Below are 16,759 nucleotides of genomic sequence, written 5' to 3' on the forward strand. Positions count from 1 at the left end.
TTTAATTTTTTTGCAATGTTTTGAAAAGCCAAATTTGGAGGATGCACACAGTGTGCCAACATGTGCTATCTGCCATCACGGGAGATCAATGGACGCGTTTTGGGGGTGCAACCCCTTCCTCAATTATAAAGTCGCGTTGAGGAAGGGCTTGCTCCCCCAAAACACGTCCCTTGATCCCCCCTGATGGCAGCTAGCACATGTTGACATTCGTAATTTGGTGTGCATCTTCCAAATTTGGCTTTTCCAGGGGTGATTTCCCCCCATCTGAACGCTATATCAAACCCAGTTCCTAAATACTGATGTCTGATATAGCCTTCAGGTTTTACCTAATGTGAACTTTGTAAGTTCAAGTTTTTTGGATTTCTTGTTGGTTTTACACAGACCTGTTTTATCTGAAATGGACATTTCGAATTTTGCTAATGCTACTGCAAAAATTGTTATACAACAAACATGTTGGTTTGTTTTAAAAACCTTTGGTAAATGCACATGTGATTGTGCAGGTATAAAAAAGTGGCTTACTCAAGAATGTGTGGATTATTGTCTCAACACTACAACACTTTTGGGGTGATGTAATAGCTGTTTTATGCAAAAAAGGGGGTTATTTCCTAAGGGCAATTCCTCTTTGCACTACAAGTGCAGTTTCAGTACAGTTGCAAGTGCACTTGTAGTGAAATGTGTTTTTGCATTTAGGAAATACCAGCCAACAGTGCTTTGTATAAGGTTACCCAATCACGACATTTTCTGCACTCAAAACATTTATGTCAGGGTCAGCTAAAACAAACACAAGCAGTAAATGTCCACAAAGAATTTCTTTTTTTTTTTTATTATAAAAAGGCTTCACATATTGTCTGGCATATTGATAGCCCCCCTACCCGCAAAGAACTCCAGGTAGCGTAACCGGACATCACGGGCACTCAGGGAGGGCAAGCCAGGACGGCCACTTTCAAGCGCCATCAGTGTGGTTTGATGTAGGATTCCGGCCTCAGGCCCAACTGAGCCAGCATAGTTGGCCGAATGTTTCCGTAAAAAGTTATGGAGAACACAGCACGCAAGTATTATATGGTTCAGTTTATACTCCGCCATATGGATAGGTGTCCGAAATAGGCGGAACCGGCTGGCCAGGATTCCAAATGTGTTCTCCACCACTCTTCGGGCTCTGGCCAGCCGGTAATTAAAAACCCTCTGTTCCGGGGTGAGGGTCCTCATTGGGAATGGCCGCATCGGGTGGTCCCCCAGCGCAAATGCTTCATCAGCAATGAACACAAATGGGAGTCCTTCCACATTGTCCTCTGGAGCTGGCAAGTCCAAGCTGCCATTCTGGAGACGCCTGTAAAACTCCGTCTGGGCGATGACCCCACCATCGGACATCCGGCCATTCTTCCCCATGTCCACATACAAGAAGTCGTAATTAGCCGACACCACCGCCAACATCACTATACTATTAAACCCCTTGTAATTATAATAGTACGACCCCGAGTTGGGTGGTGGGACGATGTGGACATGTTTCCCATCAATTGCCCCTCCGCAGTTAGGAAAGTCCCACCGCTGGGCAAAGTGGGAGGCCACAGTCTGCCATTCCTGTGGCGTGGAAGGAAACTGTTGAGGAAAAAACAATAAACATTACTATTTTTACTCTGAAACATGGCAAGCAGATTAGACACAAACATTATGGGGCAACCTCCAGATAGCATTTATTAAGGGGAATTTAACAAGGCCAAAGTATAAGGTACACCTATCATATTCCCCCTCCCCCCCTCTCATGGACCATTTCTAACATTATAGGGGGTGTGTGGAAATCTTGGACAGTTAACCCTCTTCACTTCATTGAGAGATGAATGCCTAAATAATGGGTATTACTTGGAACAGCCCCTCCTTAGTTACACTATTGGCAGACCACTGGACAGGTAAGAAGTGTCTGAATACAAAGATATAAATACACACTGTACACATTTGAGGACATTTGGACATTCTGCTATTACCTATCAAGATAATAATAGGATACAAAAACTTTAAACAGTACCATTGGAAAGTATACAGGCAGGCCCTTGCACTACATGCTTTGGGGAATTCAGCCATAAATCTGACCAGTAAAGAGGTGGGTATAGTGTGTATGGGTTTGGCAAAGTCAGCAGATAGATGATTGAGGATAGAGAATTGGGATCAGCTGACTTAGCAGTTGGGGGAGGGAGGGTTAATAAAAATGATTTGGGGACACCACAAAAAAAAGCCTCTGGCACTCTGCCTGAATTTAAAGCTAAAATAACATTTCCAAACATTTTAGGGGGTGTTTGGGGTAAAGCACTACTATGGAGCTGATAAAATACATTGTTAAGTGACTACATGAGGTGAATATAGGGCAGGAGACACCATGCTGGGGAGGTTATTGAAGGGCAAATATGTATGAAGGACATAAAATAATAATTACATAAAAATCCAGCATGCATGAGGACAAAGGGGACATTCACAGCATATTACAATCATGGTAATTAGGGAATGAGGAAAGAAATACAATATATTATCAAACATTCAATACAATAAAATGTGATATAAAAGGATAAAAATCTTACCTTCATATACTCCTTCTGCAGGACCTGGATGATGGCAGAACAGGTCTCTGGGATAATGATCCCCAGAGCCTGGGGGGAGATGCCTGTCGAGAACTTCAAGTCCTGCAGGCTTCTCCCTGTGGCCAAATACCACAAGGTAGCGACCAACCTCTGCTCTGGAGTGATGGCTTGCCTCATGCAGGTATCCTGCCTGCTGATATAGGGGGTCAGCGAAGCCAACAAACGGTGAAACACGGGGTCCGTCATCCTGAGAAAGTTCCTGAAATCATCAGGATTATTCTCACGGATCTCACGGAGCAAAGGCATGTGAGAGAACTGGTCACGCTGAAGCAACCAATTCTTGGTCCATGAACTCCTCCCCACCCTGTTCATGGACTGGACTTGTGTCAAGGTCAGGACCCCAACACCAAGCCCCCGCACAGCACGAACTCTACGAGGAGTACGCATACGAAACATGGCTAGAAAATGGTCGGCTGCTCAGAACGAAGTAACAGAACGCACTGAAGAACAGCAAGGCCTGTGAAGAGCGACCTGAAAAACAGTAACGAACGAACAAGAATACAATGACTACCTAAAGTCACGCAGAACTTGCTGCACGCATTGAAGAGCAGATACAAACCCACAAGCACAAAATGAACGGCAGAAAACGATCTGAAAGCCACGAGTCTGAAAAAGCGCGAATCATCTCTCACCAAACTTTTACTAACACGAGATTAGCAAAAGGAGCCCAAAGGGTGCCGCGCTTGGTTCTGAACCGGCCTTTTCTAGTCTCGTCGTACGTAGTGTATGTGACCGCGTGGTTGGCGATCGGAAATTCCGACAACTTTGTGCGACCGTGTGTAGGCAAAACAAGTTTGAGCCAACATCCGTCTGAAAAAATCCTAGGATTTTGTTGTCAGAATGTCCGAACAAAGTCCGACCGTGTGTACGCCCTATTAGACTGGGAGGAAATATTGGCATCAATGAACACAGAACAGAAATGGGAGTTTTTCAAAGTGACTGTATGTGAACTCACTGCAAATTATATTCCCATGGGCAATAAGTTTAAAAGGCTAAAAATAAAACCTATGTGACTCGCGGACAAAGCTAAAATGGCTAGAAATAATAAAAAAAAGAGCTTTTAAAAAATATAAAAATAAAGGAACGCTATCATCGTTTAAATGTTGCAAAGAATAAAACAGGACATGTAAAAAAGGAAATCAAGGACACAAAAATTCAAAACAAACGACAGATTGCAAAAGATAGTAGGATAGACCCCAAAAAATTCTTCAAATATATTAACAGTAAAAAGGTCAGGTCTGAGCATGTAGGCCCTTTACAAAAAAAATCTAGAGTGGGTGACTGGAGACAAAGAGAAGGCAAATTTTTAAAATCTTTTCTTCAGCTCTGTGTATACAAAGGAGCATGGAGGGAGCTCATGTCCATAATGGGGATGGTATTGACATAGTCCCAAAGTATCCACAATGGCTCAAAAGTGACATGGTCCAGAAATATTTTGACAGACTAAAGGTGGATAAAGCACCTGAACCAGATGTCATCCACCCACGGATCCTAAAAGAATTGAGCTCTGTCATTTCAAGGCCATTGTTTCTAATATTTAGAGACTCGTTAATGACTGGAATGGTACCACTGGATTGGCACAGGGCCAATGTGATGCCCATATTTAAAAATGGATAAAAGTCTTTACCAAGTAACTATAGACCTGTTAGTTTAACTTCTATAGTCGGGAAGATACTGGAGAGTTTAATAAAAGACCACATAGACAAGTTTTTGCTGGAAAAAAATATTTTAAGCAACAGACAGCATGGATTCATGAAAGACAGAAGTTGTCAAACAAACCTGATTTCTTTTTATGAGGAGGTAAGTAAAACCTTGGACAGAGGGGTAGCTGTGGATGTGGTATACCTGGATTTTGCAAAAGTGTTTGACACAGTTCCCCACACATGGCTCAGGTGTAAGGTAAAGTCTACAGGCTTGGAAAGATCAATTTGTAAATGGATAAAAACTTGCTAAACTACAGTATTCAGAGAGTAGTGGTTAATGACTCTTACTATGAATGGTCTAAGGTTATCAGTGGTATACCCCAAAGTTCAGTGCTGGGACCCTTACTTTTTAACATCCTTATAAATGATATAGGGTCTGTGATTAAAAGTAACATTTCTGTCTTTGCAGATGACACTAAGAGCCCTTTCACACTGCTAGCGCGGCCGCATTAGCAGTAAATGTTATAGCAGCACTTTTTGGCCACTAGCGGGGTGCTTTTAACCCTGCTAGTGGCCAAGGAAAGGGATAAAACCACCCGCAAAGTGCTGCTGTCAAAGTGCTTTGCAGGTGCTTCGGCAAATCCCATTGATTTCAATGGCAAGGGCGGTGCAGGAGCGGTGTATACACCGCTCCTGCACCGCCCCAAAGACGCTGCTTGCAGGACTTTTCGGCCCTGCAAGCTCACCGCCCCAGTGTGAAAGCACTCGAGCTTTCACACTGGGGAGGCTTGAGAGGCACTTTTCAGGCGCTTTAGAGGCGCTATAACTACTGAAAAGCGCCTTCAGTGTGAAAGGGGCCTTCATCTAGATTAACTGTGGGTGAAGGATTGTGTATATGGGATTGTATTATTTTTTTTTTGGTTGAACTAGATGGACTTGTGTCTTTTTTCAACCTGACTAACTATGTAACTATGCACAGGTGCACCAGATTCTGTGTGCACCAGTTTTAGTAAATCTCCCCCTTCACCATTTCTACCCTTCTCTTCCTAATGTTTGCTGGAGGCGTCAAGGGGGAGATTTACTAAAACAGGTGCACACAGAATCTGGTGCAGCTGTGCATAGTAACCAATGAGCTTCTAGTTGTTGGTCTTATCTCTCCACAAATTATGGTCCATACCAACTCCCTCCACTGTGCATTTATCTACAAATGTTTTTGGATTCTATGTTGATGTTCTTGGACAATTGTATATTTCTGATATGTTTTCCTATGTTACCAAAACTCAATAAAAAGAGATTGAACTAAAAATGTAACAGAAGTTCTAACTATTATTTTTACCTCATCAGCACTCAATTGGTATTCCATATGTTTCTACCCAACTGCATATGTTCTTACAGGGTGTCCTACTAACCTTGTAAATGGTCTGTTCTTTGTGCCTTGTGGTCCATTTTCTTCATATGTTCCTTTTTTCCAGTGACAGCAGACTCATCAGGATACATTTCTTGGTTGAAAGCACTGAACCCTTTCAGATCAAAATATGGTTAACTTGCTGAATTTGTTCTATAAGCTTGTGATAAGCATAGCCAAATTATTATTAAAATTGTTCCAAAAAAATATGTTACAGGAAGATATATGGAACCTCGGTGAAGATTCTCTTCCCTGACGGTTCATACAAAAGTTAACCTAGATTTGATCAGAGCTGTACTCCTTTAAACCTAGGCCGCTTAGAGAAAAAAACAGATTCTCAAATATTCAGCAATAAATGCAGATACGCCATTACATGAAACATACAGTATGTAATCTGTATACAATACTTTTTATTGTGAAAAATTGCATTAAACAGATTGTCAGATACTTATTCTAACAAGTATTGTTCTTTAAGAAAATACAGTCACTTTAGTCATCTACCTTCAAAACTTATAAAAAAAAATATTTGTAATTGGGACTTCTGAGGCACAACATGCTACAATTAAAATATACCAAAATATTTATTCATATACATTAAAAACAGAGATGCAAAAATTTACAAATGTTTCCATAAAAGCAATCACAAAAATTCTGGGTATTAAAATCACAGATTGGTAAAGCGACTATCAACCATGTTATCCTTTGTACGATGTTATAGCTCAATGCATTTCTTGGACTTGGTCCACTTCTTCAGGAGCCAAAGGATCTTTTAATTTTAAATCTCCTAAATAGAAAGGATTAGTGCCTTTGTCAGGTTTTTATTGACATTTCTGTCCTTACTGGGCAGATTTTCAATAACTCCCCATCAGGATGAGAACTGATAGGAATCTTTTAAACAAAGACAAAAACAGTAGTAAAGTTAAAGCTTCTGAGAATTTCTGTCTGTAAGTGAGGGAAAATCTCCCCTACGGGGTGACAGAAAAAAAGCCCAAGAGAAAAATAAACTCTTCCCTACTCCATCCAAAAATGGTTTTAAATATGCTTTAATATACTCATAACATATTTCCCCTTTTCAAAACTGCATTATCAGGCACACATCAATAAAGCAGTTTTAAAACTACAGTAAAGCAATATCTACTTTCCCTTGATAGGGGTATTTTCATCACAGGGTCCATAGTGTCTTATATATGAACTATTTAAACCCATCTATATCTGCAAAGTGCATAAATACAATTTGTGAAGACAGAAATCCTGATCTGTATTCTTGTTCTGGCTCAGTGACCAAAAAAATGTTAAAACCATTGGACCAGCATTGCATGTGTACCATTGACATTTTTAGAGGTGGGTTAGCAACGGCAGTCTATGTTTCTTACAGCACAGGCTCTCTTTAAATTCTTGCTGTATTTTCCTCTATTTGTTCTTCTCAGTTCATCAAGAGTACACCACAGCATGACAAATGGACTTTTGGCATGTGCTGCTTCCAAGAAATTGAAATATATGCCACTCAAATATTTTCATATCTAAATGAAGACTCAAAACATAGATCTACCACTGCTGACAATTAGAAGGATGAAGTGTCCCTAGGAGTAAATTAAACTGCCACACTGTCAGGATTTGTCAAAGAGAAACAAGAGGACAAGCTTACCTTTGTAAACAGGCGGTGGTGGCCCGAATGTCACCTTGCGAATTTTCTGCGTGTTCATTGCTTTGCGAGCCAGCTCTGAGTTTTGGCGAGATTTTAAGTTCTTCACTGCTTCTTGACACCTTTTTTGCTCTCTAATCCTTTCTTTTAGCCTCTCCAGTTTGCTGCTAGGAGATCTACTTTTTAAGGTTTCTAGCTTCTGAGTGTAAAGGTATTTTTTTGGAGAGAGTAGAGGTGTAAAGGCAACTAGGGAAGAGTAATGTGAAATTTCATCTTGAACATGCTGAACAGAAAGAGGACTGGTCATTAAGTAAGGGTTCATCACTTGCACTGCATCGTCTGCATTTGGAACTTGAAGATACGATTCTGCAGTCACCAGAACTTCGTTCCCACATTCATCTGCAAAATATCTTTCCTCAGTGGTTTTGCTACCACTGATATTGTCAAAGGTTTGCATTTCTAATGTGTTCTGGGGATAAGTGCTCAAGTGGTATTTTTCTGTACTTCCATGTAGGTTATAACCAGCTAAACAGGGTTCAGCTTGGTCTAGAGACTGCATCAATGAATTTCTATTGGATGAAACAAGCGGGGGATTCAAGGTGGACATTAGCTTGCCACTGTGTCCATCTGGTTCTTTTCTATAAGCAAAAGATGTGATAAATTTAGAAGAGTCGCAATGAAAGCTGAGGTTTTGGATACAGTTAATTTGGCAGGTGTGTTCACAAGGTTGAATATTAAAGTGAATGTGTTTACACAGTTGGCAGTTTTTGCTTGTGGGATAAAGGGACAGGAATGGTTCATTGAGAATTGCGGTCAGCAGGATGTAAAAGCAGGCGGCTGAATGCAAAAATTAAATCCCATGTCGCATTCGGCAGGCAGTACCAGCACTGAATGTAACCCTTTAAAGTTAATGGAGCCATGCTGTAACCTCAGTGCAATGCGCAGTTGCAGTGCGGTGGTTTCAGGGTAAGGTCCCATTCACATGTGAGTATTTTGAAGCTCAAAGCTTGAAACATCTTACGAAACAAAACCACATGTAATTAAATAGTGGCCAATCAGATATGAGCACTCAAGGGCCTGTTTCCCCAACCCCTAGTACATTTTAACTGGCCAAAGGAAAATGGCCTAAAACTTGATTACATATGTAAAATGCTTACAATACGCTTCTAAAATGCTGGTATATTTCCACGACAACGCTCAAATAAAACACTGGAAAATCATTCTACTCAGATGTGTATGTTACCTAAAACAGGTGATGAGGAGGTGAAATATTTCCACCAAGCCACCTGTCCACCGCGGATTATTGTTCAGTGGAGCAGTCTGGGCTACCGTATGTGAGAACTAGTCTGAAGTCCCCTTGTGTGTTGGAGAATATTGCCTCCTGCCATTTCTGGCTTTCAAAATGTTAACATCTTCTGAAAGGTTTGTAAATTTATGTTGTTAAAATGTATTTTTACAGGAATCATGAAAACTAATTTAAACAGTGGACTTTCAATATTGCATAAAAGCTGACAAACTATGTTCCACAACACTGCACAACGCTTTTAAAAGGTAGCTGGATAAAGATGAGCAGCACTGTCTTGCTCCTGGATGTTGCTGAAAATAAAGTAATACCAGTTAAGGTAGCCATACACGGCTCGATTTTTCTCTTATTCAGCCTGCAAAACAAAAAGTGTGGATGGAGGAATGTCCGCTGCTGGCTATTGTATTCAAGCAGCCACGTCAGCCATAGCTGCCTGAATACTGCCTGATAGGATGCAGTAATAATTTTACACCCGCCTCAGGTGATTCTTAAATGTAATTTTGTCAAGTTGGGTGGTGCTTGCAAGTCCAACCATGGCTTGAATTGCGGCCTGATTCACCAAGAAGCGAGCTGTCTATGAACAACCCTAGGTTGAACATAAAGTAATCACATTTCTTCTGTTTCCTGATGAACCATCTGAAATTAGTTTAGTGGATGGCCCTGTCAGCCCCCCCACACCCAACATCCCCTGAATGCAGGCTAAACAGAAAAAATCTATATGTATATAGACAGCTCAACTGTGTTCATGCTGTATAAACATTCTAAAGATTTTTTTTACAGGAAGTGCCGCAGACTGTGTGTTTACTTTAAAGTAGAACTAAAGGCAAAACTTTTTAAACTTTTTTTTTTTTCAAATTTATAACCCCTGTCAATTTTTGTTTTGTGTCCCATTGAATAGATTTCTCTTGCTGTACCATAGCCAAAACAGGAAGTGGGGGAAATCCCTCCAAAAGGAGGGAATCCCCAATTGTCACCAGGACTAGTGTCCCCATTGAAAGATTAACCCTGTATTTCTGCTCTCAGAACAACTCAATATTTGGGATTTTCTTTTATTTCCACTCTTGGTGATAATGGTAAACTTGACAAATAAAGAGGGTGAATCTCACTAACTGGGGAACAGACAGCTAAAAAAACCTGACAGGTGTTCTAATCCCTCTCCACTGTATCCAAAACTTAAAAAAAAAAAAAAGTTTTACCTTTAGCTATACAGTAATATATTTTACCCACTAACTTCATTTTTATTTTCCTAAAGTACAACGTACAGTATATGAACTCATCAAGTTCTCATATAAGCTTTAGCATATTGATATACAATATTATCAAGTTTTGAACAAACTTTAAACACCTGCAGATTTTATCTAGACTACCCAGAGAGCCTGGCTTGCGGTTCTTGTTCAGGCACGTCATGTTACTGGGGGACAACTTTCTCTTCCAACTGTGCTCCTGCATTTTCACCCTGTCAAATGCACCCCTGGTAGGAAGATTACAGTCAGCCATGCCAACACACAATGTGCAGGCATAGTCCACTGCTGTCTAAATCAATAAGCCAGTCCTGAGCAAGGTTATGCAGCTGCCACTACATCAATTGTAGCCAATTGTAGACATAAAATGGTTAAGAGGGGCTGCAGGAGATTCGCATCAATGAGATTAAAAAAAGCATGAAAAAAAAGGGAAAATTGTATTTTATGAAAAAAAACATGGCATTTGGTCAGAATGCACAGTGATTTGCAAAATAAATGTCATTCTCTTGGGTTTAGAGTTACTTTAATGATTATTCATTCTCACCTATATAAAGTAAATGGCTGCTCTGATATGCTCGGAATCTCCTCATCTTGTTCGTGATCTACAGGATTGTTGATTTCTTCAGATTGTGTATCTGAACCAAGAAAAAAAATGCTGTTTGTCTGTAAGTTTTATGTTTTGATCAGCTTTCCTCTTAGTTGGCAGCCAAGTCATTCATCTGATCACCAGGCAGGTTACAACTTGTCCTGCTACACATTCCATCTAGAAATGTATTTGTCCATTATCAAGAGCCAAAGAAAGCCTGGCACTTCGCCTTGGTACATACACCACTCTGGTGTGCCCAGGATAACTTGTCAGCTCTCACATAGAAGGTAACCACTCAATGTGGTCTAATAAAGAACCACAAGGCCAAAAAATTGCAGCTTGGTTTTAATTCAGTGCTCCACAAACAGTAACTTATGTGATGGGGCAACCTAGCAAAAAAATATCAAGGGGCCCTATCTATCTTTTTCATTTCTAGCTCAAAAGTCATTTCTATATAGATGCAGAATACTAATTGTCTGCATAGCTGGCACATAGAGGTTTGCAAACTTAACATTCTTTCATTTTATCCAAACTTTTCCAAAGTTTTCAAATGCTAATGTTTCCTGCAAAATCAATGTGTAAGCTGGTCAGTTTTGGGTCCCCTGCGCTTCTAGGGTTCAAAGCATTCACATTGTCCTTTATCGCTATAGTTAGACCCTTGGCTATACAAAATCACAAATAACTACATTTATATGTAAAGCTTACAGAGTTTAAATATAAAACTCAGTTGTCATGCTAAATTTAAAAATATATTATCTAATTTAGTTATGTATTATGTAGAGTAATCATAAAATGTATTATTAAACATGTCTAGTATAAACACCATAAATGTTTTTTTTTTTTTAATTTACATATATTTCCTATAATCCTCATACACGGTAGCAGTCAGACTGGGAGAGGGAAGAACAGCATTGTAAACCAAACACACACACACTGCATAGCTTTGTCAGTCCCAATCTAGAAGAAGTTTGCTGACAGCAGGAGGAAGAGCGATGATCGCACCAGCTATGCTCCTTCATTGTCCATTCTGCAGGCTGTAGAGGGGTCAGTGACCAAACTTTTACTGACTTGGCTATTATGTCTGGCAGAAGTGTCTGGAGTACAGGTTTAACAGAATAGAACTAAAATATAGTTCTGCTACTGGGCTACATGTTTTCCTGGGCATAGCTCAGTCTAGTTATCCTAATAAAAGGCTACTGTAGACGCAATATGCTAAGTCCCCTTGGGATTAAACCATCTGGCAGAGAAATTTAGGCTGCTTTAATTTTATATAAAGACAGAGTTCAGAGGACAGTAGAAACACAGGTCAGTAGTAAGTTACTAAGTTACAGTAGTAAGTGTCGAGGGCAGTAGTAAGTGACTCAGAGGTCAGTAGTGATGCAGAGGTCAGTTGTAAGTGACACAGAGTTAAAAGAATAGTAGTGAGTTCAGAGGTCAGTAGTGGTGCAGAAGTCAGTTGGAAGTGAGGCAGAGCGCAGAGGGCAGCAGTGGTGTAGGTGTGGGTATTAAGTGACGCAGAGTTAAAAGAATAGTAGTGACACAGAGGACAGTTGTAAGTGATGCAGTGTGCAGAGGTCTGTAGTGGCCCAGAGGTCAGTAGTAAGTGACACAGAGTTCAGCTGTAAGTTACGGAAAGTTCAGAAGTCAGTAGTGACGCAGAGGTCAGTTGTAAGGGAGGCAAAGTGCAGAGGTCAGTAGTGGCGCGGAGGTGAGTAGTAAGTGACGTGGAATTTAGAGGTTAGTAGTGATGCAGAGGACAGTTTAAGTAATGCGTGCAGATGTCCATTGTGGGGCAGAGATCAGTAGTATGCAAGACAGAGTCAATAGGTCAGTAGTGACACAGATGTTAGTAATAAGTGACTCAGAGTGCCGAGGGCAGTAGTAAGTGATACAAAGTTTAGGGTTCAGTAGTAAGTGATGCAGAGTTCAGAGGTCAGAACTAAGTGATGCAGAGGTCAGTAGTAAGTGGTACAGAGTTCAGATGCCAGTTGTAAGTGATACAGAGTGCAGATATCAGTAGTCAAAGACGCAGAGATCAGTGGTAATCGATGCAGAGTTCAGAGGTCAGTAGTAAGCGACGCAAAGTTAAGTGGTCATTGGTGATGCAGAGGTCAGTAGTGAATCAGAGTTTAGGAGGTTAGTAGTGAAACAGTGGTCAGTTGTAAGTGAGGCAGAGAGCAGAGGTCAGTAGTAGCATGCAGAAGAGTTGTAAATGAGACAGAGTGCAGAGGTCAGTAGTGGTACAGAGATAAGTAGTAAGTCAGGGCTCAAAATTTCAAGTCCTAAGCTACTAGCCAGGCCTTAAGGGTTACTCGCCACCAGTTGCCCTACCCAACCCCTACCCTGCCCCACCCCTAATCCCGCCCCTAAACACGCGCTCATAAATTATCTCATGAAATGACACTTAAATGTTTTATGCAAAATTAAGTTAAAAAAATAAATATTAAGAACAACTTTATTCGTGCCCATCAGTGCAGCCTCATCTGTGCCTACCTGTGTCCATCAATGCAGCCTGCCCGTGTCCATCAATGCAGCCTGCCAGTGTCCATCAATGCAGCCTGCCAGTGTCCATCAATGCAGCCTGCCCATGTCCATCAATGCAGCCTGCCCATGTCCATCAATGCAGCCTGCCCATGTCCATCAATGCAGCCTGCCCATGTCCATTAATTCAGCATGCCCGTGTCCACCAATGCAGCATGAGGTTTCCACCAATGCAGCCTGTGCCCACCAATGCAGCCTGTGACTAACAATGCAGCCTGTGCCTAACAATGCAGCCTGTGTCCACCAATGCAGCCTGTGCCTAACAATGCAGCCTGTGTCCACCAATGCAGCCTGTGTTCACCAAAGCAGCCTGTGCCTAACAATGCAGCCTGTGTCCACCAATGCAGCCTACTTGTGCAGGGGAAGAGAGGAGAGGAATTGCCGGACAGATGATCAGAGCGCCGTGGAACATCACAGCTTTCATTTCAATTGCTGTGTTCCTGCCGCTCGCCGTCACATACAGCCCCGCCTCCTGGCCAGGGAACTTTGATATACGTCACACGTCCCGGGATTGGATGGATGATTTGTCTATCAAAGTCCCCGGACAAGGAGGAGGTAAAGTTTCCGAGGTCAGTAGTAAGTGATGAAAAATGCAGAGATCAATAGTAAGACATGCAGAATTCAGAGATCAGTAGTAAGTGACACAGAGTTCAAGAGTCAGTAGTAAGTGATGTAGAATCACCTACTACTAACCCCTGAACAGATGCCCCAACTTCTAATGTTTGGCCCTGGCCCCACCCAGTGAACTCCACAGATGCTGTGCTCTACATTCTTTATTCAACACTGTCTCATTCTATATGTAAGTCAGCTTAGACTTTATTTAAACATACTGCTTTAAGCCAAGCCCTATATTTAGCGCAATTAGAAACACGTCTAATTTGTGCCCATTTTCTTGTTCATGGGCCTGGGGGACCCAACCTACTGTTTGCCAAGGCAACTGACCCAATCTGTGAAGGCAGAGGCTCTGATTTGTTGCCTGTCCCTAAGCACACAGGATTGTGGGGGAGGAGGTGAAGCTGTATAGTGGAGGAAGTAAAAAGAAAGCAGCAAGACTGTATATGTCCAGGGAATGGGAGGACAGGATTGTTGGTGGTGTAACAACACCAGACTGTGTAAAAGAGTAGTAAGAGAAGGCAACAAAATAGAATGCATAGGAGTGAGAAGGAGGAGCCAGCTGGAGTGCATACGTGCTTCAACTGTTTTTTTAGAAGTTTGGCTGGATCTGCATGTTTATTTCAGATTGGGGTTATTTACTAATAAACTGTATTAAAACATACCAGAATATAAGCCTCTGTCCATCTCTAGCCTTCTGCGAATTTTCCGTGCCTGAGTGTTGCGCCTACTTTGGAGATCAACTTTATTTTCTATCTCCTGTAACTGTGAAGAAAACAATAATTTCAACTATGGACTACTCAGCCAAACTTTAAAGCACACACCCACAGGCAATGAACTCCACCAAGAAATGTGATTTCAACTTTGTTTAAATCCCCTTTGTTTCCTATACATTTTAAAGTCTTCAGTGATGAGATTTCCCCACAGTAGTTTGTGTCTATCTTTCCCACAATGATGAGATTTTCCCTGCCATAATGTGTATCTTCACCCATCCCACAATGGTGAGATTTCCCTTCTGTAAATGATCGGATTTCCCTGCCGTAATCTGTATCTTCACCCATCCCACAATGGTGAGATTTCCCTTCTGTAATGTGTATCTTTTCTCCCCTCCCACAATGGTGAAATTTCCTTGCCGTATCTTCACCCCTCTCCACAATGGTGAGATTTCCTTGCTGTAATGTGTATCTTCACCCCTCCCACAATGGTGAGATTTCCTTGCTGTAATGTGTATCTTCACCCCTCCCACAATGGTGAGATTTCCTTGCTGTAATGTGTATCTTCACCCCTCCCACAATGGTGAGATTTCCTTGCTGTAATGTGTATCTTCACCCCTCCCACAATGGTGAGATTTCCTTGCTGTAATGTGTATCTTCACCCCTCCCACAATGGTGAGATTTGCCTGCTGCAAGTTAAGTGTTGATCCCTTCTACAATAGTGACATTTTCCCCCCAGAATTATGTGCAACTTTCTCAACCCCATCATTTTGGCCATAAATAGTTGAACCGCAAACATATTTCTTTATCCAACACTAAAAAGAATCCATTGGAGGTGTAATATTTTTTTGATTTGTAAATACCATAATAGTTAGGAATTGTGGTAAAGCCAGCACGTGGTTCAACTTGCCAACCAACACGGAAAGCTGAAGTATCAATATTTGATGGAGTTGTACCAGAGCTAGATAGTTTGCTTTCCTTTACTGGGTCCTGTTGACCACCAGCTTTTAACAGAGATCTGTAAACAGAGTTTCATTCAAAGAAACCAACACCAACTTCAAGTGGTTGTAAACATTTAAAAAAAAAAAAAAAAAAAGAACATGCCTATACTTACCTGCTCTGTGCAATGGTTTTGCACAGAGAAGCCATGATCCTCTTATTCTGGGCTCCAGGCCCCTCCTCTTTATCGAGTGCCCCACAAAAAGCTGCTTTCCATGGGGGTATACGTGCGGGCTCGCTCCTGAGTCCTGCTGATGCATCCATTGACACAAAAAGCAGGACTCGGCCCCGTCCCCGTGTCAAAGCTTTTGATTGACAGCAGCAGCAGCCAATGGCTCCTAGAGCAGCTGCGCTTGTGCACATTGCTGGATTGGATCAGATTCAGATAAGGAAAAAATGGGGTCTGGGGGGGAGCTGCAGCACAGAAGGTTTTTCACCTTAATGCATAGAATGCATTAAGGTGAAAAACCTTAAGGCTTTACAACCACTTTAAAAATTTGCTGGTAAAAGCACAAAAAAACACGTATTTTAAACGCTTACTTGCAGAGTTTTTCCTTTCTATAAAAATTTGCCTCTAAATTTGCTAGCAAGTTTGACAACTCTCTTCTCAGAGTGTCTGATTACTGCTTGTGCTGGCCTAGCTCCTTTGCCTATCCCTTCAACTCCCTACATAACCTTTTAAGTCATTTCTGGGAAAGAAGCAAAGAGGAAAACCATAGAGTGTCACTCTGCGTCTGCTGGAGCTGCTAATATCACATCCAAGATGGGGGTGCCCAGCAGCAGTCTCGGGGCTTTCAGGTAAATAACATCTAAAATCTAAAAGATTGTGGTTAAAACAAGTAACAGGATCTTTTTAAAATACCACAGGTGACTTTTCTTTTAAATGCATCTCTCACAGCGCCTATTAGGAAAAAATAATGAACACTAGGGGGTTGATTTACGAAAACTGGAAAGTGCAAAATCTGGTGCAGCTGTGCATGGTAGCCAAGCAGCATCTAACATCAGCTTATTCAAATAAGCTTTGACAAAAAAAAAAACAAAAAAAATTGGAAGCGGATTGGTTTCTATGCAGAGCTGCACCAGATTTTGCACAGTCCAGTTTTAGTAAGTCAACCCCTAAGTAATACTATTTAAAGAATAATTGCGCTTATAGTGCACATCCTTTATATGGCCTAGTCTCTGCAACCTGATAATAGTAAAGGCCATTACTTGCCTTTCTGGCCTGGATTGAAGGATTTGACAATGAAGCCTTCTGCGTCTTTTTTATTCCTCATCTGCTTTACAGAAGGAATCTGTCTCTGGGTGCCTGGCTAGATTACCTATTCGTTTAACCCAACTTCAGATGCTTTTCTGCCCCCAAAAGTGTCCTCTAGTGGTAGAATGGAGGTATGAAAAATACCCTGGGAAGTTACACTATACACGCAGCTATCCTTTAACTTTTCTTTGT

At 41.4% G+C, this 16,759-nt stretch overlaps 1 protein-coding gene across 4 annotated transcripts in view; it reads right to left on the reverse strand.

Annotated features, from left to right (window-relative positions):
- The window catches only part of CCDC187 (coiled-coil domain containing 187), a 141,853-nt gene that overhangs the window by 108,791 nt on the left and 16,303 nt on the right, over positions 1–16,759 (reverse strand). For all 4 annotated transcript variants that reach the window (XM_073599648.1, XM_073599646.1, XM_073599645.1 and 1 more), the window contains exons 4-7: positions 14,266–14,365; positions 10,406–10,496; positions 7,321–7,955; positions 5,680–5,790 (exon numbers count right to left, since the gene is read on the reverse strand). In XM_073599648.1, coding sequence (XP_073455749.1) covers positions 5,680–5,790; positions 7,321–7,955; positions 10,406–10,496; positions 14,266–14,365 — 937 coding nt within the window. The remainder of the gene's footprint in view (positions 1–5,679; positions 5,791–7,320; positions 7,956–10,405; positions 10,497–14,265; positions 14,366–16,759) is intronic.

This window comes from Aquarana catesbeiana, linkage group LG09 (genome assembly GCF_042186555.1).
Source record: "Aquarana catesbeiana isolate 2022-GZ linkage group LG09, ASM4218655v1, whole genome shotgun sequence".
NCBI classification, from domain to species: domain Eukaryota; kingdom Metazoa; phylum Chordata; class Amphibia; order Anura; family Ranidae; genus Aquarana; species Aquarana catesbeiana.